Here is a 26,372-nt window from a genome sequence, read left to right as displayed (position 1 = left end):
AATGGTTGCAGACCTAAGAACACTGCCTGCATTCAAAATGGCCCCCTCCCTCCCAGCACATGGCCAGGGCCTGTAGCAGCACTCAAAATGGCCCCCACCTACATGGCCTGTCCCCATGAACACCCCAAAAAATCGAAAATCACAGAAAAATCAACACAATCCCATGCCATCCAGGCCCTCCATTATGTTTAAATTCAAGACACCCATCAGAAAGACTAGGCGCATGCACCACTCACCATCCCTGGTGAAAAGGCCACAACAACTGCCCAAAAAAACGAAAATCACAGAAAAATCAGCACAATCCCAAGCCCTCCATGATGTTTAAATTCAAGACACCCCACAGAAAGACTAGGCCTATGCACCACTCAGTACCCCTGGGCATAAAGGTTGAAAGCTAAGCAAAATGGTTGCAGACCTAAGAACACTACCTGCATTCAAAATGGCCCCCTCCCTCCCAGCACATGGCCATGGCCTGTAGCAGCACTCAAAATGGCCCCCAGCCACATGGCCTGTCCCCATGAACACCCCAAAAAAATCGAAAAACAGAAAAATCAGCACAATTCCATGCCATCCAGGCCCTCCATGATGTTTAAATTCAAGACACCCCACAGAAAGACTAGGCACATGCACCACTCACTAGCCCTGGTGAAAAGGCCACAACAACATCCCAAAAAAACAAAAATCACAGAAAAAACAGCACAATCCCAAGCCCTCCATGATGTTTAAATTCAAGACACTCCACAGAAAGACTAGGCCTATGCACCACTCAGTACCCCTGGGCATAAAGGTTGAAAGCTAGGCAAAATGGTTGCAGACCTAAGAACACTGCCTGCATTCAAAATGGCCCCCTCCCTCCCAGCACATGGCCAGGGCCTGTAGCAGCACTCAAAATGGCCCCCACCCACATGGCCTGTCCCCATGAACACCCCAAAAAATCGAAAAACACAGAAAAATCAGCACACTCCCATGCCATCCAGGCCCTCCATGATGTTTAAATTCAAGACACCCCACAGAAAGACTAGGCACATGCACCACTCACTAACCCTGGTGAAAAGGCCACAACAACAGCCCAAAAAAACGAAAATCACAGAAAAATCTGCACAATCCCAAGCCCTCCATGATGTTTAAATTCAAGACACCAGACAGAAAGACTAGGCCTATGCACCACTCAGTGCCCCTGGGCATAAAGGTTGAAAGCTAGGCAAAATGGTTGCAGACCTATGAACACTGCCTGCATTCAAAATGACCCCCTCCCTCCCAGCACATGGCCAGGGCCTGTAGCAGCACTCAAAATGGCCCCCAGCCACATGGCCTGTCCCCATGAACACCCCAAAAAATTGAAAAACACAGAAAAATCAGCACAATCCCATGCCATCCAGTCCCTCCATGATGTTTAAATTCAAGACACCCCACAGAAAGATTAGGCACATGCACCACTCACTAGCCCTGGTGAAAAGGCCACAACAACATCCCAAAAAAACGAAAATCACAGAAAAATCAGCACAATCCCAAGTCATCCAGGCCCTCCATGATGTTTTTATTAAAGAGACCCCACAGAAAGACTCAGTCCACCCACCACTGAGTACCCCTCGGCAAAAGGCCCCAACAACAGCCCAAAAATCGAAAATTACAAAATTGTAGTTGCAGCAACTGTAATGCCCCAAACAAACTTACTTGTGAAATTTCTAATCCAAAAGTGATCCAAAGAAAGTCAAAAAGGCCTCAAATCCAAATATCCAGCAGCATCCACAAAAAGTAATCCTTCCAGCTCCAGATCCAAATGAAAAGTGACCAGGAGATGGACAAAGCACTGGGAGGAGCCTGCTGGACAGGAACAGGAAGTTGGAGACTGTGGGGCACTTCCTTCCTCCCACCCCCCACCCCAAAATGGACTCCTTGCAAAAAAGTGCAGGCAAATGTCAACCTGAGGAGTTATTCAGATAAAAATTATCATTTTCAGAAGGTTTATGCTGCTTGCTGGTGGATTTCTTGTGCAGAATTGCAAATTTTGTATTTTCGCGAGTGCGAGATTGTTGCTGCTCGCCGCATGTACGAGTTCGCAATTGCGAACTCCAGCGATACGTGATCACGGCGTACTCGCGTTGACAAACTCTTGCTGTGCAAGGTGGCGAGCGAGATGACGTAATCGCGGTCGCCAAACTCCTGCGGGATCTCGCAGCAAGATCCAAAATGGCGCAGCACTCGCAAAATATCAAGAAAAACAACTCGGCAAACGCTGAATGACGGTAAGTGAGCGCCGCGCGCCGCAAAATTGTATCACCAAGAAAAAAAAATCCGCTGCGTGCGAATTTGCGGATTTTCGGTAAATTTGCGAGCGTTCGCGGATTGCGAATTTACCGAAAATCCGCAAAATCCGCGAGCGGAACGGATTTTCCGCCCATGCTTACTGCCAACCCCTGTTTAATCTTGTAAATGTTTACGTTAAAAGTTAACGCTAGAGTGCAAAATTCGGTGTAATTGTAATCGTGATTGGCATATTTGTTTTTAAACGACTATTCATAGAATGTATGCATTCATTGTTTCCACAGAACACGCACACATGACGCGACACAAAGTTCACCAGGGAACTATCTGCTCACGCAGCTCCGGAGGGGCACAAAGTGTCCTTACCGATAAACCCAACGGTCCGTATCAGCTGTGTATCAGCCACCGCAGCCATGGTCCGGCACAGCCCGAGGCCTGCTGCTCCTCGAGAAACCTCGGCGTTTCCTGCTCCCGCCTTCCCCTGCCACCTCCCACACGCACACCGCTCCGCCCCTTCCCTACAGCTCACAGCAGCGCTCTCAAGACCTGGATCCGAGCTGGATGTACTGGCCGAGGCTGCCTCTCTGCCATGCGAGCGGCGGCTGGACCCGGAACAGGCACATGACCGGGTTGCATGTGCATGGGGAGGCGTCTACCCTTCGGCCCCGATCACACCCGCTTCTGCAAGGATGCACTGGCCTAATTGAGGAGGCACAGGAAATTACGAACAGACACAGGGTACAGAATACTGGATAAACGTGACTAGTGCGCGCCACTGCCAACCCCTGTTAAATCTTGTAAATGTTTACGTTAAAAGTTAACGCTAGAGTGCAAAATTCGGTGTAATTTGTAATCGTGATTGGCATACTTTTTTTTTAACCGACTATTAATAGAATGTATGCATACATGCAAAAAACTGTTATTTTCGCGATGCATGCTTTCCTCTCAGCTGCGAAGTGGCGCTTAGTTAAGCAATTCAAGTAGACAAACACAAAAATGCACATTTTGTTTCACAATACTTATTATTAGGAATTAAAAATGAGAAACTGAGCTTTTTTACGAAAAAATCGCGAGATTGAAACAACATAGCCAAAAAGTTTTAGAAACTCCTTTCTAGGCGGGTTGCACTAAACCCTATTTAAATTAACATTGCGTTTACATACGAAAAGTGCGAGATTTCCTTTTTCCCGCAGAGTTAATTGAAAAGTGAGTGACCGAGCCCCTTGGTTAATTAAATAATTTAGGAGCTAGGCGGTCATTTATATAGCCTTTCGTGGCATCTTACATGGTTCACTGACAATTTTTAGGTCGAGCAGACCTGCATTCAATGCGTAAGTATTGATTGCTGTCTGCTTCAGACCTATTGTCAGCCGTATTTGGGAATGAAGACACGACTCACACGCGCGCTTTTGTAGTCTCAGTTTTGACCGCGGGAACGCGCTTCTGAGCCGCGCTTGCGCAGACTAACTCACAGCCCCTGCTTTTGCTTCCCTCGCATGCATTAAAGGCGCACACACACAGACACAGCCAGCCCCCACCCCTCTGCATGCATGCACACACACAGGAGCGCGCACACATACACACACTGCCGCCCCCCTGCACGCACACACACACACACAGACACGCACGCATACACCCGCCGCAGTCCCCTAATGCCTCTGCACACACACACACACCCCCGCCCCCCCTTACAACTAAACCCCACTCACCGCATCACCGCCACACACACAACCCAACACACACAACCCCCCACACACAACCCCACACACAACCCCCAAACACAAAACCCCTCCCTCCCACACGCACACACACACCCCCACACACACACACCCACACACACATCCCCACACACAAACTCCACACACAAACTCCACACAAACACAACCCCACACAGACACCACCGCACACACAGACACACCCCCACACACACACAGACACCCCCCCCACACACACAAACACTGCCCCCGCACACACAACCCCCCACACAAACCTCCACACACAACCCGCACACACACAACCCCACGCACACACAATCCCACCCCCCCACACCCACACCGACACCCCCCCCACACACACACACACATACCACACACACAACCCCACACACACACATACCACACACACACATACCACACACACACAACCCCACACACACAAGCACCCACACACACACAACCCCCCCACACAACCCCACACACACACACAACCCCCCACACAACCCCACACACACAACCCCCCTTACACAGACACTCCCCCCACACACACAACCCCCCCACAAACACACACACACACATCCCACACATACATACCCCACACAGACAACCCCACCCCCCACACAGACACCCCCCCACAGTGACACACCCCCCACACACACATACCACACACAACCCCACACACACAACCCCACCCACACAACTCCACACACAGAACCCTCCACACAAACAACACTCCACCCCCCCCACACACACAACCCCCCACACACAACCCCTCACACCCAACCACACATACAACCTCGCACACAACCCCACACACAACCCCCCACACACAACCACACACACAACCCCAAACAAAACACACAACCCCACACACAACCCCAAACACAACACACAACCACATACAACCTCAAACACAACACACACAACCCCACACACAAACACAACGCACAACCACACACTCAACCACATCCACAAACACACAACCACAACGATAAACACACACCACACACATCCACACACACAACCACAACCATAAACACACACCACACACACAACCATCTGTCTGTCTGTCTATCGCCCGCACTCGGTCTATCACCCGCACTCGGTCTATCGCCCGCACTCGGTCTATCGCCCGCACTCAGTCTATCACCCGCACTCGGTCTATCTGTCTGTCTATCTCTCTATCTATTGCCCTGACTCTCTCTATCTATCTATCGCCCTGACTCTATCTCTCTATCTGTCTATCTATTGCTCTCACTCCCTATATCTATTGTGCTCACTCTATCTATCACACTCACTCTATCTATCACAGCATCACTCAGGGGCACCACAACATCACTATGCGCTACCACAGTATCACTGAACACCACAGCATCACTCGTCGCCACCACAACATCACTCAGCTCCACCACAGCATCAATCTGTGCAACCATTCAACAAGTGGTTCAAATATGTTCTCTCAATGTTTCAAGCTTTATTACAAATGTCACAAAAAGATGTTAATATTTCACTTCTGTTCTTGGATTTTCGTCACAATAAAATACACTGAACATAATCTTCACAAAAATTATTTACAAAAGTTTAAGCTATTGCCATTAAAAATTACAATAACTTTTATTAATTAATAATTATTTTAAAAAGTAAAAGCCATTGTTATTTGAAATATCAACACATCTAAGTCACGTAAATACAACACATATTGCATTACAAATGCTATAGGCGTCACATTTGCGAAAATTATAACTATTGGCATTGTAATGACAAAGCTATTAATTTCACTATTTTCAAAACTAACACATACATAAAATATTTGTTATTTACAATACCAATAGCTCAAACTTTCCTAATGCGAGACCTATTGCATTGCAAATGCTTGTTATACTTGTCAGGTAGTGCTCGCTTTTTCGCTTCTTCCATTCTTTTTTCTCTCTCACTGTTTACCTAGTTTTTGTTTTTTTTGTTCCTCTTTTTATTCTCTTATTTTATTCTTTCTCCTGTGTATTTATGTTAGTTAAGTTATAGATGTAGCAGAATGGTCTTCATGCGTGGAGAGCTGATTTTGATATTCTTGGGACAGCTGTACATTGCTCACATGAGTGATCCGGTGAGGCAATAGAAGGGTACAGTGGGAGCAAAGAGATGATGAAAAGCCACAATGGGCATGCCTAGACATATGATCAGCTTGCTTTTGAGCACTTATCCAAAGAAAATCTGCCTCCTGATTGTCCTCATAGCAAAAGTGCTGTAGTGCACAGCTCAGCAGAAGGTGCAGTGGACCCCTTTCTGTCCTTGGACCTGGGCCCTCTGCCGCGGGCTGCGCCAATGATTGTGAAGCCCCTGGAGAGCTTGTTTACACAACTTGCATAGTATAGGGAATGAATAATACAACACCCTTCAGCCTCATCTGCATACATAATGAGATGGGCTGCTGCCTTCCCTTACAAATCAGGCGATGTCATGCAAGGGATCTTGGTAGGATAAAGGGGGGGGCTTCAACTCCCTACCAGCGACCACCAGCTTCATTCTGATAATTAAACGAAAAACAAAACGTTGATAGCCCATGAGTAGTTTTGCAACTGCATTAATTATGACACAAGAACACCATTAACATTACCAATCATTGTGTGCTTTACATTGAAAGGATAAATAAGCAGGTACTTTACATGAAAGAAACATGAAAGAAACCAAACAAATCTAGGGGGCTCATACAATCCCTACATGCTTGTACAAGGAGAGCGTACAGTATAATAATTGGACACCTGGCATTTAGGAATAAACTTTGTCTCACCTAATGCAAAAATAGTGTGGATGCTCATTATTTAGAAAAGATCGGCCTGTTAGCAAGTTATAGTTGCTGGGCTCTCTTTAAAGACAAGCACTGGCATAGCCAATAGGTCTCGCTATTGGGACCTTATAAGCATTTAGTTATGCAGCACAATATTCTTGGTGCAACAACATTAAGTGTTGCATGGTTAAACATTTATAAGGTCCCAAAGGCGAGACCTATTGGCTATGCCAATGCTTGTTGTAGGTTGTGATAGATGATTACAAGGCTTGGAACTGAGCTATTTCTGATGGAGTGGGGGGTTGAGAGAGATGGAAGTGAGCTATTGTAAACCTGCCTAGAAGATAGTATGGAATGGAGTCTTACTGTGAATTCATTGACACTGATGGTGTATCTCTCCTCTCCAACAAAAGGAAGCAGTTGGGCACACTGACCTGTCTGCTGCGCCTGCATGCTTTCTTCACTGCCCCAGTGGTGGTCTTCTGTTACAACGCTGCATCATACATAGGATTCCTCTGGCTCTTCGCCTATGTGCTGATGATGGATTTCCAGACTACCCCTTCCTGGAGAGAGATCCTGCTTTACATCTGGATCATCAGCTTAGTTTATGAGGAAGGACGGCAGGTGAGGAAACCTAGAATCATACTAACATAGAACGTTATGTTATACTGCATAGTTTTGTTGTTTCTGTGCCACCTTGTTCCAGTTGTATGCAATTGTCTGCTGGCTGCGAGTTAATCCCAATTAGACACTCTATCACATACAGGCTAATTTTTAAGACATGCTTTGAGGGCACTTGACACTTTATTATTATAACAATCTGCTTCTATTTCGTGTTTTTAATTCTTGCTTAATATATAGTGTTCTGTGCAGATATGTTTTTATTTGATTGATAATAATTTGACAGTTTATTTATGTTGATAACTAGATGTAATGTTGACTGTTCGATATGCATGTACTTTAATGGAAGGGAAAACCTTCCAAATAAAGTGACAAACGAACTAACTAGACTCTCTGTCGACATGTGGAGCATTGCAACCACTGAACAATTGTATGTGTTTTGCTGACGGGCCTTGTGCCTCGATTACAGTGGTCAGTGTTTCGCTGTTCCATTGTGTAACTCATGCATAGAATGTCTCAATGTCAGTATTTGCCAGTCCAAATGGGCGTCTTGTGCATTTCAATCGCAAGGCCAGTCTTTGCCTGTCCCAGAGTGTGAGGCATGGAGTGCATGTTCCCGTCTCAGAGCTCCCTGTCCAAGTGTGTCTTTCTTGTGCATTCCTGTTGTAGGAGAGTAGGATCTGCTTATTATGGTTACCCCCACTTTTTCCTGGTGTTTCACTGTTTTTCGACTTTAGTCTGGCTGCGGCCCTGCTATCCAGGGCCCCAGCCTACCTGCTTCCTTTCTAAAAGAATTGCATGTACTTTAGGTACACTCACGTTTGGTTACTGGGGTACCCTTGTGAGTCCCTAGTGTATGGTACCTTAGGTACTAAGGGCATAGGTACCCCAGAGGCCTACCAGGGGCTGAAGCATGTATTATACCACCCCTGGGAAACCTTCCAAAATGACACCACAGGTCTGGTACTGCAGCCTGGGTAAGGTGGTGCATGCACCCCTTACTAAGATATAGGTTACCTATATCTACCTTTAATCATTGACACATATAAACTCCTATGGCAGGCCTTATCAATCCTGAAGGCAGAGTGATTGGTTTTGTATGAGAGGGTGCCCATGCCTGATCAGGACCCCTCTACAGCTTTTGCAATCTATTCTCTGAGGCTGTTCTGTGAAGCAGCCAGAACATATATTCTTAAGTGCATTATAACCTTGCGGTAAATGCTAACTTTGGAATGGCTGTGTTTGGTGTCAAACACTTTGGAATCCTACCCCCTGCCAGTCCTGGCGGTGGGGGTAGAATTCCACCCTTTTAGAGCGAGAGACATGTACACACTGGTCTGCCCAGTATTAGTTTAAACGAGCCCCAGCATCTCAAAATGGATGCTGCAGCGACAGACACGCGTCTGACCTCCTGCTGCTGGACGAAACTCTGGCAGGGGAGGCCTGGACAATAGGTTTCCTGTCACTGGGAGGTGTAACCATCTCCCAGACAGGCTTAGTGTATTAGGTCTGGGTGGGGGCACTTTGAGAGTGCCAGAAAGTCTGCACTGGGGGCATATTTGGTGTCCCTGTGCATAGTCCAGTTCAAACCGGTATCAGGGACACTCAGCCCCTGCTCTGGTGCAAAACTGGACAAAAGAAATGGGTGTAGCCACCCCTCTTTCCAAACCTTCCCATAGGTTGGTCGCCAGAGTATATCCAACCCCTTTTCTTAGTATAACTAAGGGACCCATGGCAACACGACTTTAGATTACACCTGGGCGAAACTCTGAAACAGAATTCTGCAACTGTGATGCTCTACTAACGATTATAGGACAGAAGAATCTCCTTTGGGGTTTAAGGAGTGACTCCCCTCTTCAAACAGGCACCAACAAAGCATTTGCTGATCTGCATCTTCGAAGCTCCCGCCAGACTCTGAAGTACCCGCAGCCCAGGAAGAGGATTTCCAGACTTCCCTAGGTGCGACCAGAGTCCCCAGCAAAGCTGAGACCCACAGCCCTCACGAGTGATGTGGAACTGGAGCTCCTGACACCGTGCACATTTGCGAAGTGCATTAACTTCCCAAACTTTTCCAAAGGTGTGCTTTGGGTTACTTAAAACCCAAAATCCAAGCATCATCCTCACCGAAGATTGTGGGCCTACACTCCACGAGTGTTCCGTGGGCCCGCTTCTTGCATTTCCACTCAAGGCTCCTTCGCGAACCCTGGTCCGCCAACCTGTGGGTCCATTAAAAGGTAGCTCTACTTTTCCTTGGGCTTCCCTGGTTGCTCCAGACTTGCACTGACTCCCTTCCAAGTGGTGAGTCACCCAGACCTTGCTGGTCGACACTGAAGCCTATCTCTGCTTTCGGCGTGGGTTGCTGTTGCCAAGGTTTGTTGGATCCAATCCGGGCACCGATACGGCAGCACTCGACATCCTTTGTGGGACAGTTTGAATCCAGCTGCTGGTCATCGTCGACATCTCCGGGACCTCGTGGCTGAAGAGTCAAGCTTCACCTTCTTCACCTTCTTCACCTGACATCGGTGGGCATCCGCCAATCTTCCTCCTGGTCACTAGCAAGTGACCCAGACTTTGTCCCCTCTGCTTTCAGATTCTTCACATCTCCGATCTATGCTTGGAGCCCTCCGGACACTTTCCACTTGGACGCCAGCAGCCCTTTGCAGCAGATCGCCATTGAAAACGACGACGAAGCCCGACACGAAAAGACACCTATGCACCCAGCTTCCCTGGGTGAGGTAACTTGAGTACTCTGGTTCTCCCATGGATGTTGACTCTAGAACCTCCTAGTTCTAAAGGGGTTTACTCCAAGTCCTCTTCTAAGTGACCTCTATCTTTGAATTTCCAACCGCGACTTTCCCCATAGAATTTAATGGTGATTCGCAGCTGGGTCCCCTGTGTCACTACCTTGGGTGGTTCCTGGTGGCCCCAGCGGTTCTAAAGGCTCCAGCCCTTGTATCTATGCAAGTCGTGGTTCTTATACCCCTTTATTATTATATGGTTTGGTATGCCCCTAGGGCTTAACGTATATTGTCCTAATTTACTATGTGCTAATAAGCTTACTGAATGTACTTTTGCCTCTAGCCTCATAAAGAGATTAGATGTATGTGTTTAGAATAAATACATATATTTTATATATATATACCTGGTGTGGTTCTCCTTTCATTTTGTCATTCACGAGATCTCTGAAGCTCTCGAAGGCCGACCCAAGTCCCCAGCAAAGCTGAGACTCGCAGCCCTCACACGTGACGTGGAACCAGAACCCCTGGACACCGTGCACATTTGCTTAGTGCATTGACTTCCAGAGGTTTCCTGAAGTTGTGCGTTGGGTTATTTGTAGCCCGAGCACCATTTGCACCAAATATTGTGGGCCTACACTCCACGAGTGTTCCGTGAGCCCGCTTCTTGCATTTCAGCTCAAGGCTCCTATGCAATCCCTGGTCCGTTGACTAGTAGGTCCACATGAAGGCCATTCTGATTTTCTTTGGCCTTCCCTGGTTGTTTCAGATATGCCCTGACTCCCTATCAAGTGGTGAGTCCCTCGGACCTTGCTGGTGTACACCTTAGCATTTCTTTGATTCCTGCGTGGTTGCTGTTGCCAAGGCTTGTTGGGGTAAAACCAGGCACTGACACTGCAGCACTCGACATCCTTTGTGGGACAGCTCGAACACAGCTCTGAGTTGTCGTCCACAACTCCTGGTCCTCATGGCAGAAGAGCCAAGCTTCACCTTCTTCACCTGAAATCACTCGACATCGGTGGGCATTCGACTATTGTGCCCCTGGTCACTGGCTAGTGACCCAGACTCTGTCCCCTCTGCTTTCAGGTTCTTCTGATCTTTGATCCAGGCTTGGATCACCCGGACACTTTCCACTTTTTCAGCCGCAGCACTTTGCAGCAGATCGCTATTGAAAACGACGACAAAACCAAAAGACACCTATGCACCCGGCTTCCCTGGGTGAGGTAACTAGAGTACTCCGATGCTCCCGTGGGTGTTGACTCTAGAACCCCTTAAGTCTAAAGTAGTTTGCTCAAAGTCCTCCTCTAAGTGTCCTATATCTTTAAAATTCCAACTGCGACTTTCCCCATAGAAGTTAATGGTGATTTGCGGCTGTGTTCACACACTGCATGCGTCCTCCGTGGGTCCCCTGTGTGACTACCTTGAGTGGTACCTGGAGACTCTAAAAATCAGGTGGGGAAGGATCACTTGTCCTGCATAACCTGGGTATGCAGGTTGCGTACCGATATGTCCCAAATGAAAAACCCTCATGCACCTGTCTGATCTTACTTTTTAATACCAACTCGAATCCAGACCCAATAAAGACGAACGTCTGGCTGTACGAGCATTTTTAATTAACATACCCCACACATCACTGATCACTATTGTTTTAACCAGGGGTAAACCTCCGGCTGGAGGATGCATAACCACTAACCCTATGATAATGCAAACACGTGACTAGTTAGCGGAGAACCAAGATCTACCGCTTCAACGTGGGACATATCGGTACGCAACCTGCATACCCAGGTTATACAGGACAAGTGATCTTTCCCCACCTGATTTTGAGCATATGAAAACTAAGGAAGCTGAATGGATCACGCCTTCCTTCTCCCTCCACAATTGATTATTGGTACCTGGAGACCCCAGCAGTTCTACAGGCTCTAGGCCTTGTATCTATGCAAGTTGTGGTTCTTACACCACTTTCTTAATATATGGTTTGGTACGCCCCTAGGGCTTAATGTTTATTGTGCTAATGTATAGGTCTGGGGAGTGAATTCCGTTCCTCTCGCGGAATTTTCAGAATGTGGGTAATTTGCGTTCCGTAGAGAACGCAAAATTGCTCAAAATTCTGCATTCTGCGAATTTGCGACATTTTTTGCTTGTTTGCGTTCTCAAAATGTGTGTTCGCAAGATATTTTCCCCGAGCACGCATACAGCAATTGCGAACAGGAAAAAAGCATCGCAAACAAGCAATTCCGCGTGTTCGCGGAATTTCTTGCTGTTCGCTGAGATTTTTTACCATTTTGCGGGGATTTGCGTAACGCGATTACGCAAAATTCGGTCACCCCTACTAATTTACTGTGTGTTATTACGTTTACTGAATGTACTTTTGCCTATAGCCTCATAAAGAGGATAGAGGGATGTGTTTAGAATAAATACATATATTTATATATATACCTGGTGTGGTTCTTCTTTCATTTTGTCATTCACGAGATTATAGACTGGTAAAACAAGCTGCTTTACATTCCTTCAAGACTTAGCCCGAATGCTGCTCTCCACAGCTACCACAAGGAGAGCTTTCTCAATAAGGGTCGTTTGGACTGGTGCAAGGTGCCCACTAGAATAGTGGACAGCATATGCCAGGCCAACTTCTCACACCTGTCTCCATGCTATTGTCTGCTTTTCCTAGTGTATGAGTCGTGTACTGCATGTCTCGGTGCTCCCAGTCCAAGTGTGTGTGTGTCATGTGCCTTCCTTCCTCAATGCCCGTCTCCGCCTCTCCCCGTCCTGTCCTGCATATGTAGGAAGCTGGCTATGTATATACTATATCAAAGTGAGGTATCATGTGCACAGAGTCCAGTGGAACCCAAAAGGTAGGCAGAGGTAAAGTAGATTGCACCTCACTCTCTATTTGTGGTAGTGTGGTTGAGCAGTAAGGCTTCATCAGAAGGTAGTATTAAGCATTTGTTTAGTGAAAAAATATTCTTTCAGTTCTTTTATTTTCTAGAACCAAGAAAGCCTGGGACAGGTAAAGAAGAAATACTTTACAGTAGTAATGCAGTTGTAACACAGTATGGATTGCAATTGTATATCCACTTTGTTTTGATTACAGTACTATTATGGAAAATGCAATGCTTTTTAGAGTACAACACATATACTTTGTAGAGGATTTTTAGTAGAATATCAAGTAGATTACTTCACAGATTACATTTCTTACACATTGCAATATAAATGGATACTGCACTGGGACATTTCCTGTAAACAGGTAAGTAAATGTATTTTGGTTATTTAGTTACAGTTTTAAAGGATTTCTTAGATTCTGCAGCTCCATACTTAGAAACTTTTCATAGAAACACGGTCAATGTTATCCCGTGGAGGAAAATAGTGCTATTGGTTAACAGGTAAGTACTTTGTTGTGGGATTTGGTATTCTGGGGTTAGACTCAGGGGTCCCCCTGGATCAAGAATGCACTCTTGTTACACCCTCAGTGGCACTAGGGCGGCTTGAGGCAGAGTGCTGTGGCCCAATGTTATCCAATGGGGGATAGAGGGCCTCCGATTGGTGGCTGCTTACAAGCAGGCCGCTGGGTTCTGGGAGCAAAGCTCCTGGAATTAGGTTCAGAGCAAATGGAGGTTCAAGCCAGCAAAAAAATTTAATCCTCAGCGGCACTGGGTCGGGTACAGAGTGCTGTTTTAGCGTTGGGCACCTTGTAGCTTTCAGTGGGGAGTCTCCGGTTTGCAAACACACTGCAGGCTTGGGGACAAATGTCTTCTGGGTGCGACCACCGCTTAGAGGGGTAGATTGTGGTGCTGGGGGTTGGTTAGGCACCATCGGTTGGGCCACCGAAGGCTGTGGGGCATCAGGTGCAGGGGTGCCTTTTACGATGGTATCTTCTTATCAGCTCTTGGTCGCAGTTGGGGGGACCTTCTGGTTTGAGGCTGCAGGCGTCAGCTGAACACTTGAGGCAGGTCAGGAGTCACAGGATCCCGGGACAGGATCTCCGAGGAGACCTCCTATTGGTGTTGAGCCACTCAAACTTGAACTGTGGGTGTCAGGTGCAGAGAGGTGCAGACTTGCGGATCCTTGGGGGGCTGGAGTCTGTTGTTAAACAAATCTGGTGTTCACAGGAGACAGAGTCTTTGGGACGGAAGGCAGGCAGGTTCTCCAGGTTTCTCAAGGTTGCTGACTACAGGACACACCAGTATTTTGCTGTAGCAGTTTTGAGGTGGGGACAGGCAGGTACGGCTGGGGCCAAGTCAGTGGGCGTCCTCCTTGTGTTAGCTTTGGCATGGCTGTTCGGTCCTTCATCTTCTTGTCTTCTTCTTGTCTGAGGAAGCACAGTTCGTGGTGCCCTTAAATACTAAATTTAGGGGCATTACAGGTAAGTAAAGGTTAGGACAAATGGGTCCCTTCCTTGGGGTGGGTACACCTCTATTATGCCATCCTCCTATGGGAGGGGGTATATGCCTCACCCTGGTTGGCTGGGTCCAGGGACTGAGAATTGTGATTCACCTCGCCTCCCCTACCTGAGGGGTGGAGTTGGCAGAGGTGGGCACACCTCTCTTCCTCACTTGTTTTTCTCACTGGTTTTCCTGCCCAAAGTGGGGGTCAGAACCAGTGGGGACCAGTTGCTGAAAGCAGCAAGTGGCCTGGGGAAGCTCACGAAGTCGGAAAGCCTTTGAAGCTTCCCCTTCGCGGACCATTAACATCCTGGGGGAGGAGGCTAAGCACCTCGCCCCAGGATGTGCATTGTTTCAGGTCCCTGAGAGCAACACGCTCTCGACCCAGGGGTCCAGAAACATGCCTGGTGGTGGCAGCTGAAAGCAGCCACTCAGCCTGGACACTAGTGGACACTAGTGGACACAACCGAGATCTGACCCCAACCACCTAAAATGCATCCTGCTCAACATCCGCTCAGTCCACAGACACTCCATCGACCTCTGGAACCTACTAGACACCACTTCTCCCGACGTCGCATTCCTAACAGAAACATGGATGAACGCCTCATCGGCTCCAGACATCACCATAGCCATCCCGGAAGGATACAAGATCATCCGCAAGGACCGCACCGACCAAACAGGAGGAGGCATCGCTACCGTCCATAAGAACTCCATCCGCATCTCAACCAGCTCAGACGTCAACCTCACCAGCGCCGAACACCTTCACTTCCAGATCCACACCGACCCCAAAACCACACTCAGAGGCACACTCCTCTACCGACCTCCAGGACCCCGTACACAATTCAGCGACGCTATCACTGACTTTATCACCCCACACACCCTCCCTTCCGAGGAATACATTCTGCTGGGAGACCTCAACTTCCACCTAGAAAAGAACAATGACAGCAACGCCACCTCCCTTCTGGACAATCTCGCCAACCTTGGACTCAAACAACTTGTCACTACGCCCACCCACATCGCTGGTCACACACTCGACCCTATCTTCACCTCCAACAAACATGTCTCCTTCAGTCACACCACTACTCTCCATTGGACGGACCACAGCTGCGTACACTTTATCTACAAAAAGACCACAACTCACAACCATCCTCAACCTACTATGCGAAGAAACTGGAACAAAATCACCATCGATCAGATCTCTGCATCGCTTCTCCAAAACCCCCCTGCCCACTCCTCAAACTCCGACCAAGCAGCCATTAACCTCACCCAATGGCTATCCAACAGCGCCGACATCCTAGCACCGCTGAAAAAACGTCATATCAAACTAAGCAGCAAAAACGCATCCTGGTTCAACGATGATCTTAAGAAATCCAAGAAACTCTGTCGCTCCCTTGAGAAGGCCTGGAAAAAAGACCCAAACACCAGCACCAGGGACACCTTCAAGAACGCCACCCGCATACACCACCAACTAATCCGATCTGCCAAGAAAGCCGCATTCAAAGACCGACTAGACAACAACGCCCACAACAGCAAGGAATTATTCAACATCGTCAAAGAATTTACCAACCCCTCAGCCAACTCCAACGACATCACCCCCTCTCAAGCCCTCTGCGACTCCCTAGCCTCGTTCTTCCACAACAAAATCGCAGACATCCACAACAGCTTCGACAACCGACCCGGAGACCAACCCACCCAACCTTCTGCAGGACCTTCACCCCCCTTGAATATCCTTAATGACTGGAACCCAATCTCCACTGAAGACACCATCCGCCTGATGAACTCCATCCACTCAGGATCCCCCACAGACCCCTGCCCTCACCACATCTTCAACAAAGCAGACTCCACCCTAGCACCACACCTTCGAGACATCATCAACTGCTCCCTCAACTCCGTCACCTTCCCGGAAAGCTGGAAACACGCAGAACTCAGCGCCCTTCTGAAAAAACCCACAGCGGACCCCACCGAACTCAAAAACTACCGCCCTATCTCGCTCCTTCCATTCCCAGCCAAAGTCATCGAGAAAGCTGTCAACAACCAGCTCGCCGCCTTCCTCGAAACAAACAAATCCCTCGACTCCTCACAGTCCGGCTTCCGAGCCAAACACAGCACGGAGACCTCATCCTACTCGACCTCTCCGCAGCCTTCGACACAGTCTGCCATAGCACCCTTCTACAGCGCCTCAGAAACATCGGAATACAAGGAAAAGCACTGGAATGGATCACCTCGTTCCTCACCGGAAGAACCCAGAGAGTCCGCCTCCCACCATTCAACTCAGAGGCCACTGAAGTCATCTGCGGCGTACCCCAAGGGTCCTCACTCAGCCCCACCCTCTTCAACGTATACATGAGCCCCCTCGCGGCCATCGCTCGCCAACACAACCTCAACATCATCTCCTACGCGGATGACACTCAACTGATCCTATCACTCACCAAAGACCCTAATACCGCCAAAACTAACCTACATGAAGGAATGAAGGAAGTAGCTGAGTGGATGAATCATAGCCGTCTGAAACTGAACTCAGACAAAACAGAAGTCCTTATCTTAGGTACCTCCCCCTCCGCCTGGGACGACTCTTGGTGGCCAGAGGCCCTTGGAAAAGCTCCCATCCTGACGGACCACGCACGGAACCTGGGCGTCATCCTGGACTCCTCACTCTCTATGAACAGACAAGTAAACGCCGTTTCATCATCTTGCTTCAACATTCTTCGCATGCTCAAAAAAACATTTCGCTGGATCCCCACCGAAACCAGAAAAACGGTCACCCATGCACTGGTTACAAGCCGCCTGGACCTCGGAAACACCCTATACGCCGGTATCACCGCAAAACTCCAGAATAAACTCCAACGCATCCAGAACGCATCAGCCAGACTCATACTAGACATCCCGCGTAAAGACCACATCTCTAGTCACCTGAAAAACCTCCACTGGCTCCCCGTCAATAAGAGGATTACTTTCCGACTCCTAACCCACACACACAAAGCACTTTATGAAATTGGACCCGAATGCCTCAACACACGTCTTTCCTTCTACACCCCCTCCCGTCAGCTACGATCCTCCAACCAAGCCCTTGCTACCGTACCTCGCATCAATAAAACCACCATGGGAGGTAGATCCTTTTCCTACCTCGCAGCTAAAACCTGGAACTCACTCCCCACTCACCTTCGTCTCACTCAGAACCATCTAGCATTCAGAAAGCAACTTAAAACTTGGATATTCGACAAATAACTCCCCACCCTTCTTCAAGCGCCTTGAGACCCTCCGGGTATGTAGCGCGCTATATAAATCTTTTTGACTTGACTTTTGACTTGACTTGACTTGACTTTTTCAGGGGGCATCTCTAAGATACCCTCTGTGTGCATTTTTCATTAAATCCCACACTGGCATCAGTGTGGGTTTAACGTGATACCAAACTTCTCAGTTTTCATTGTAGCCATTATGGGGCTGTGGAGTTTGTCATGACAAACTCCCAGCTCCATATACTCTTAAATTCAAATTTGTTTGATTGGTTTCTAGAAAAAGCACAGGCAATACATTGCAAAAGGAGGGTTCCACATACAAATAGCGTATGAGACAGACAAGCATGTCTTCTCTATAATGCAAGCGGTAATCGGGATACATGGACCGAGCCATGAGTATAAGGCAAAAGACATACGTATGAAGCCTGGTAGGAAAATGCAATCTTAAGAACACAAACCAAACCCCCCCCCCCCCCTAACCACCCCGCCCCAACCAGTGTGCCAAATTAATAGAGCAAACATCAAGGCCTCTACAGCCCGTCCAACTTGTCTCTTCATGAGATAGGTGAGGATCATTTGGAATCTCTGTAAGGCGGTATCTGGGGCATGTAATTTCGTTAAATTTCTTCGAAAGAAGGGACAGTATTGGTAACCAAATCTTGCGGAACGTGTCAGCTGACTGTGTAAGTGTGGCCTGGATACGCTCCATTCCCAGTGTGAACCAGATTTTGTGTAGCCATCCTGTGTGAGTGGGCCTAGTGGTTGTGCCCCAAAGTGACAAAATGTGTTGGGATGCGGCTTGCATGGCAATTCCCATTAGACGCCGCGCACGGATTTCAGGGGGAAGGTGATCGCGTTGGGAAGGCCCAGGAGAGTGTAGGCAGGAAACCTCGGGATTTCAGTGTCGAATGTGCTGTCTATGCCATCTAATACCGCTTTCCAGTAGTCCCTGATTTCTCAGCAATCCCAGAGGAGGTGAGTCAGTGTGCCCTGTTCCCCGCAGCCCCTCCAGCAAAGCGCGCTCCGAGTCGGGGTTCCCTTTGTTGAGCCGGACGGGGGTAAGGTGCCAGTATATAGCTATTTTCAATTCAGATTCTCTACCGGCAGTATTGCGTGTTGTGTGGATATCTCTATAGTATACGTAGTGCCATTCCCGGTACGACAACGATCTCTCTAGCTCTGCCTCCCAGCGTTTCTGTCCCGCCGTGCGACCTTTCGCGAGTGGGGGTGTGAGCATCTGGTAGAGTTCCGAGATAAGGCGTTTATCCGAGTCTTTTGTCACTAGTCAGAGTTCAAAATCCATCATTCGTCTGCCAACCAATGATGCATAGTCAGGATGAGTGAGCCAGTGCCGGAGTTGGAAATATTGGAAGAGGTGGGGTGAAGCAACGCCGTACCCCCGAGATAGATCTGAGAGGGGAAGAAAACCCTGCAGATCGAAGAGATGCTCAGCTGACCCGCAGCTGGTGCTGCGCCATTGTGAGAACGCGTATGAGGCAGTGCCTGGCGGGAATTCCGGGTTATCGAAGAGGGGAGTGAGCGGGGAGGGGAAGGTCGTAAGGCCTTTCCTGATGGTGACTGTATCCTGGACGTGCAGGATAGTATGGGTAATAGGCGATTTCTGGAGGTACCGCGGCCTGTCGTGTCGGCGGAGAAATGGAATTTTCCAGAGGGACGTCTGAGCCATCGCCCTGTCCTGGAACAAGTGTTTTCAGACTGCGGCCTATACCACTCGACGAGGTAGCAGAGCTGTGTTGCTTGGAAGTATTGTTGAAGATTGGGGATCCCAAGACCCCCCTCATCCATGCACCTGTAGGCTAGCTGTCTGTGCAGGCGCGGGTGTTTCCCCCCCAGATGAAGTGCTGAAAGGCACTCTGCAGGGTGGCAATGGCGCCTGCCGGCGGTAATACCGGAATAGTTTGGAAAACATATAGAATCTTGGGCAGAGCCGACATCTTCACCGCCGCAACGCGCCCCAGTAGGGAAAGAGGCTGTTTGGACCACCGTGCCACATCTGAGCGGATTTGGGATATTAGGTTTGCATAATTCAGGGCGACCGTCGAATCCGTGGAGGAGGTGAGGGTGATACCCAGGTACGGAATCTGCGATCTCGTCTGCAGGCTCTCTTCGTACACCGGTGTGTCCTCAGAGGAACGGGCGTTGCCACCCAGTGGCAGTATGAGCGACTTTCCCCTGTTTATCTTAAAACCGGACACCGCGCCAAAGGATTCCACCTCTCACAGAAATGCGGGGATCGAGCGGTCTGGGTGATCAAGGGCGGCTATAATGTCGTCATTCTAGAGGCCAATCATGTGAGGCTCTCCGCTGAAAGTGATGCCTTGTATGTCCGGATTATCGCGGACCTTTTGCGCCAACGGCTCCACATACAGAGGAAACAAAAGGGCTGAAAGAGGGCACCCTTGTCTCGTGCCACGTTGAATCTCGAAGGGGCTCCAGCGCAAGGTACCCAGGCGGACCCGCACCTGAGGGCGGTGGTAACAGCTCGCAATCCAAGTTTGAAAGCGATCTCCTATACCAAAGCGGGCCAAGACCCGTTGCAGGAAAGACCAATTAACGCGGTCAAATGCTTTCTCGGCGTCAATGGCCAGCAGAACCGAGTCCGACTGTTGGAAATGGGTCTTGTCCACCAAGTGGAGGATCCGTTTGGTGTTATCGCTACATTGGCGACTCGGGACGAAGCCCGACTGGTCGGGTTCGAGAACCCCAGGCAGGTACGGCCCGAGGCGCGCAGCCAACACACCTGTAAAAAGCTTCAGGTCCAAATTGAGGAGGGAGATAGGGCGAAATACCGAGCAATGTGTAGGGTCCTTGCCGGGCTTAGGTAGCACCACTATCTCAGCCTCCAACATGTCTGGAGGGATGGAGCCCGGGCAACTGAAGGAGTTGAAGAGCCAAGTAAGAACTGGAGCCAATAACGGGCTAAAGGTTATATAAAAACCGGCGGAGTAACCGTCCGGGCCCAGAGAGTTGAGGGGCCGGAGACGGGATATCGCTGCTACCACCTTCTCTAATCAGATGGGGGCCTTCAGGGCCTCCGCGCTCGTCGAGGAGAGTGCCGTGGTCGACACATTCTCCAAATATGTATCAATGTCCACGCCCGGGACAGCATCGGCTCAGTACAGAGAGGCGTAGAAGTGTCGGAATGCCTCCGCTATCTGTGTCTCCTCCTTGATCTCATTGCCCTTTCCATCTTTCAGGCCCTGAATTTTTGAGCGCTGGGTTTTCGCTTTCAACGCACTAGCGAGTAGGCGGCCTGTCTTGTTCCCCCCCACATAGTAAGTGTGGCGGAGGCGCAGGGCGGCAAACTCTGCCCTATCCATACCCAAGCTGGCCAATTGGGCTCTGGCTGCCTTTAATTGTTTCCAGACTCGCGGCGCCCCAGTGCGGCTGTGAACCCTTTCGAGTTTGGAAACTTGGGCTGTTAAATTGGCCTGTTTCGCAGTACGAACCTAAGTGTCTGCCGCTGTTATCGCGATGAGCTCGCCGCGGGCCACCGGCTTCAGGGCACCCCACATGGCTGACGCCGAGGTCTCGGGCGTGTCATTAATGGTCAGATAGTCAGTAATGCATTTGCGGAGCTGTTTAGTGACCTCCGGACATTGCAAGAGAGTTTCGCGTAACCGCCATTTCCTGGAAGGACGCCTAATCTTGGGGATCTGGAGTGTAAGTTCGATTGCATCATGGTCGGAAAGAGCTTCTGGCACAATGCATGCATCCGTCATCTGGGCGAGCAAGTCAGAGGACCAGAGAAAGTGATCTAGTCTGGCATAAGTGCGGTGCACATGTGAGTAAAACGTGAATTGTGATGCCCCTGGGTGTTTGGCCCTCCATAAGTCCACCAACCCCCGTTCGTGTAGCCAGGACTTGCCTGCCGTGGAAAGGGTGCCGTGTCTCCATACCTGTGCCCTGATCTATTCGCATTAGTGTCCATCACTAGGTTGAGGTCCCCCCTAACAGTAAAAGAGGGTCAGGGATCTGAGTGTCTCCGAGATGGCAGTTTTCAGAAAAGGTTCCTGGTCTGTATTCGGGTTGTACAGGGTGCCTATTGTCAGCTGTTGGCTCCCTATCAGGAAGCTACGTGTCAGGAGTCTACCCTTGATCTCCCCCATCTTATCACCAATCCGGCCCTGGAAGCGTCCAGACACCAAGATAGCCACCCCGCCTTTTTCTCTGATAGAGAGGAGAAGAATTGGTGGGGAAAAGCGTGGGATCGCATCCTGTGCAATCTTTCGCAAGTAAGTGGGTTTCTTGGAGTAGACAAATCTCGGCCCCCAAATTTTCCAAATAAGAGAGCACAGCCCTCCGTTTAACAGGGTTATTCAGGCCTTTCACATTAAGGGTCAGTATTTTCAAGACAGAGTCTGTCATCTTAAAGGGAAGGGATGAAAGGTGCTATGTGAGAGTGTTAGCTCTGTGATGCAATTGGTATATGTAGAGCAAGCGAGTTCGCACATTGAACCCCCCATCACACTGGTTCCCACCCTTGATCCCTCCCCCAGCCCCACCCCCCTAGCCCCAAACCCAATCCCAACTGAAGAGTCACCCACCACCCCCTCTGCCCCCTCCCTTGAACTCCAACGCTGCCAGGCCCCCACCCTCTAGCCTCAACCTGCAACCCACCAATCTCCCGTCCCCCCTCCCGAACCCCAACTAGGTATCCCCAAATGCAAGCCATAGTCCCAGGTTTATCAGAACGTAGTCCAAACCTGTGGAGTCTCAAGGTGGGAGAGTATGTGGCAGTGGCAGCCCCGCTGGCCCCCCGGCCCATCCCCCTAGCCCGGCAAATTCAATGCGGTGAAGGCAAGTCCCCCGTAATCAGCGTCGCAGTGCGGGCTCGATGTGTCTCTGACCTCCTCTTGAATGGCCGCCACCTGTTCTTGGGCCATGGTCGTCGGGTCAGGTTTAAGGTCCGCTCTGGGGGTGCGTCATCACCGCACCCGTTGCCATCCACCCCGTGGGTGCTGCGTGGATCCCTTCTGCGACCGCCGTGGAGAGTCCTCTCCCGGTGACTCATCCTCCGCAAGTTCGATGCCCAGCAGGGTACAAGTGTCTCGGAGCGATGCATTTGGTGTAGGGCCCCTTTCCATTTAAAGACTAATCGAAAAGGATGACCCCATGAGTAGGGCACCTCGTTGTCCCACAAGAATGTCGTGGCCACCCTGAAAGTCCTTCTCTTCTGATGGGTGATGGCTGAAAGGTCCTGGAACAAGGCCACAGAGTGGCCCTGGAAGCGGAGAGGTTGCTTCTGACGGGCCTCCTTCAGGATCCGCTCCTTTAAGGGGAAGTCGGGGAGATATGCCAGGATGTCCGGCGGAGGGGCAGGTGCACGCCGTGCCAGGCATACCCTGTGCAGCCTTTGGGGTGTGAAGCCCGCTGGTCAGTCCGTGTCTCCTCTCGTCAAGCACCGGCTCTCAGCGCCCCTGCAAGTCGCCACCTTTCTGCCGGAGGTCAGGCCCTCCCAGACTGGAAGCCCAGGCCTAAATTTTCGCGGCAGTCTGCGTCGCCTGTGCTTGCCCCAGCTCCCTGGCTTCAGGCTCCCATGTGTCGGCGAGTAGCGGGGGCCAGTATCCACATGCCTAAGTGGGTGCCCGCCTTGAGATCCGCTATAGCGAGCCTCCGCCGGGTGAAAATGCTGCGTCTCGGCCCCACCACTCCGCGTGGACCAGGCCCGAAGCCGGGGCCTCGAGTTTTGCGATGGCCCGCCGGGCCTCTCTAGGACGCCGCCGCCTTCGGTCTTGGCTGCACACCAGTCGTGTTGGGTCCTGACTGCCTGTAACGGGTCCCGGTTGCGGCGATCGCAGTCCGCAGCACACCGCTGTTACCCCGCAGGTCGCCGTCCTCACCAGGGCCAGCTCAGCCGCCGATAGCGCATGGCCGCCATTATGCCGTCTATCCCAGGCGGGGCTCTCGTGGTGCGCTGATCTCAGCTCCTGCAGGCGCTTCAGCATTCACAGGCGAGCCAGAGAGACAGCCCCGGGGAGCACCGCTCAGTGGGTAGCGGAGCTCACGTTTTGAGGGGCTTACAGGCTTTAGAAGGGCAGTATGGGGTTCAGGGCCAGGGAGACTCGCGAAACACGTCTGGTCAGGCCGTCATCTTGGCCACACCCCCCGCTCCATATACTCTTAATGACAGCACTGCACTTACAATGTCTAAGAATGGACTTAGACACTGTAGGGGTACAGAGCTCATGCACATGTGCCCTCACCACTGGTATAATGCACCCAGCTAGAGGGATGACTGATCTATGCCAGGGCAGTGGGTTGTAGGCATGGCACACAGGGATGTGTGCCATGTCGACTCTTCACTTTGTTCTGCACCAAGACATACAGCCTGCAAAGGCAGAGTTTATGTGTGTAAACGTACAGGGCATCTAAGGGTGGAACAATAAGTGCGGCAGCTCTTAGAGGTATTCCCTGGTCACAGTGCCCTGTGTACCTGTAATACCATTTACCAGGAGCCAGAGATGCCAATTGGGCTTGGGTTTCAATGCTGTTTTAGGGAACAAACATAGGCCCTGGGTACCTGATTAGCAGGTAGTCAATGCTCATCAGCCGTTCAGCAAGAAGGTGGGGCAAACTTGCAGAAAGAGGGCACTTTCTCACACAATCCCCCCAAAAGAAAGATGATGAAACTAACATTTCCCTAGAGAGTTTTCATTTCCTAAGTGGAAGAACCTGGAAAGTCCATCTGCATTGGCGTATGCAGTGCCAGGTCTGTGTTCCACTACAAAGTCCATTCCCTGTAGGGAGATGGACCTCCTCAACAGTTTATGTTTTTTACCTTTCATCTGTATTAGCTTTCTGAGAGGTCTGTGATCAGTTTGAACTAGGAAGTGAGTCCCAAACAAGTATGGTCTCACTGCCTTCAGGGACCAACCACAGCAAAGGCCTCCCTCCCCTGGCACTCCAATGCTGCCCCGTGGGGAAAAGCCTCCTGCTTATAAAAGAAACAGGTTGGTCTTGACCCTCATCATTGGTCTGGGATAAGACCGCTCCTATCCCTAACTCAGAAGACTGATGCACAATGAACTGCAGGGCATAGTCTAGAGCTTTGAGAATTGGTGCTGGGCACATTGCCTCTTTCAGGGTGTCAAAAGCCTTTTGACAACCAACTGTCCAGTTAAACCTTTTGGGCATCTTCTTGGAAGTGAGTTCTATGAGGGGAGCCACAATGGACCCTTTTCCCGTCACAAACATCCTTCAGTACCCAGTCAAGCCAAGGAATGCCCTGACTTGGGTCTGGGTTGTTAGATCTGCCCAGTCCAGGATAGCCTGGATCTTGGGCGGTAAGAGCTGCACTTGGCTTCCACCAACAAGTTGGCCCAAGTATACCACAGTTCCCTGCCCTATCTGGCATTTGGATACCTTGATAGTTAGGCCTGCAGTTTTCAGGGATTTTAAAACCTTCCCAAGGTGCATCAGGTGATCCTGCCAGGTGGAACTAAAGACAGCAATATCATCTAGAAAAGCTGCACTGAAGGACTCCAACCCAGCACAGACTTGGTTCACCAACTTTTGGAAGGTGGCAGGGGCATTCTTTAAACCAAAGGCCATAACAGTAAACTGAAAATGCCCCTTTGGGTTGGAGAATCCTGTCTGGGGCCATGCCAATTTGCCAGTACACTGTAGTAAAGTCAAGGGTACTTGTAATATGGCCATGTCTGAACTGGGGTGGCAGAGTGGGCTAAAGAACGGTGATGGATTAAACCCATATCTGTTGACTGGGTTTGAGTGTTTGATTGGTTCAGATGCTCCGTCCATCACCACCCCCTTTTGTACCGGTTTGTTCCCCATAAGTTGGCAGGGTATGCTCAGACGTGAGTCCCTTGCTCACTTTGCCACTGGATTCAAGCAAGCTGGGCGGAAGACGCCTGGAATGCCAGAAACCGGTCCTCGGAAGCTTGTTTCCGGTCCAGGGAAGGCATGGCTTGGCAGTTCGGGCTGGACTGTTCCCATGAGGCACAGGGTCAGACTGATTTGCATATGGCCATGTCTGAACTGGGGTGGCAGAGAGGGCTAAAGAACGGTGATGGATTAAACCCAGATCTGTTGACTGGGTGTGAGTGTTTGATAGGTTCAGATGCTCCGTCCATCACCACCCCCTTTTGTACCGCTTTGTTCGCCATAAGTTGACAGGGTATGCTCAGACGTTAGTCCCTTGCTCACAATCTGACCCTGTGCCTCATGGGAATAGTCCAGCCCGAACTGCCAAGCCATGCCTTCCCTGGACCGGAAACAAGCTTCAGAGGACCGGTTTCTGGCATTCCAGCCGTCTTTAGCCCGGCTTGCTTGAATCCAGTGGTAAAGTGAGCAAGGGACTCAGGTCTGAGCATACCCGTCCCACTCGGGGTGACAAATGCAAAAAGAACAATTGATGGACAGAATGCAGAACAATAACATACATTCACCCCAGTACAGAGATCTGTACTGGGGTGAATGTATGTTATTGTTCTGCATTCAGGCTCAGTCCAACTGCGCCTGACTCAGATCTGCCCTGCAAGGGCCCCCTGTCTTCAGAAACTCAACCTGATCAGCTCAAGTTCTTCTGAGACAGTTCCTTCTCCCGGCTCACAATCAGTTTCCTCAGAAGACTGGTCCTCACTCTAAGTCAGGGG

The 26,372-nt window shown here is 49.9% G+C and overlaps 1 protein-coding gene across 1 annotated transcript in view; it reads left to right on the top strand.

The window, feature by feature from the left end:
• The window catches only part of LOC147693350 (transient receptor potential cation channel subfamily M member 2-like), a 1,918,272-nt gene that overhangs the window by 1,331,500 nt on the left and 560,400 nt on the right, over window positions 1-26,372 (top strand). Inside the window, exon 23 of the mRNA XM_086933680.1 lies at window positions 7,179-7,389. Within this exon, the coding sequence (XP_086789806.1) occupies window positions 7,179-7,389 (211 nt within the window). The remainder of the gene's footprint in view (window positions 1-7,178; window positions 7,390-26,372) is intronic.

The sequence above is a fragment of the Lissotriton vulgaris genome, chromosome 8 (assembly GCF_964263255.1).
Source record: "Lissotriton vulgaris chromosome 8, aLisVul1.2, whole genome shotgun sequence".
Lineage (NCBI taxonomy): Eukaryota > Metazoa > Chordata > Amphibia > Caudata > Salamandridae > Lissotriton > Lissotriton vulgaris.
This window is presented reverse-complemented; position numbering and strand designations above follow the sequence as displayed.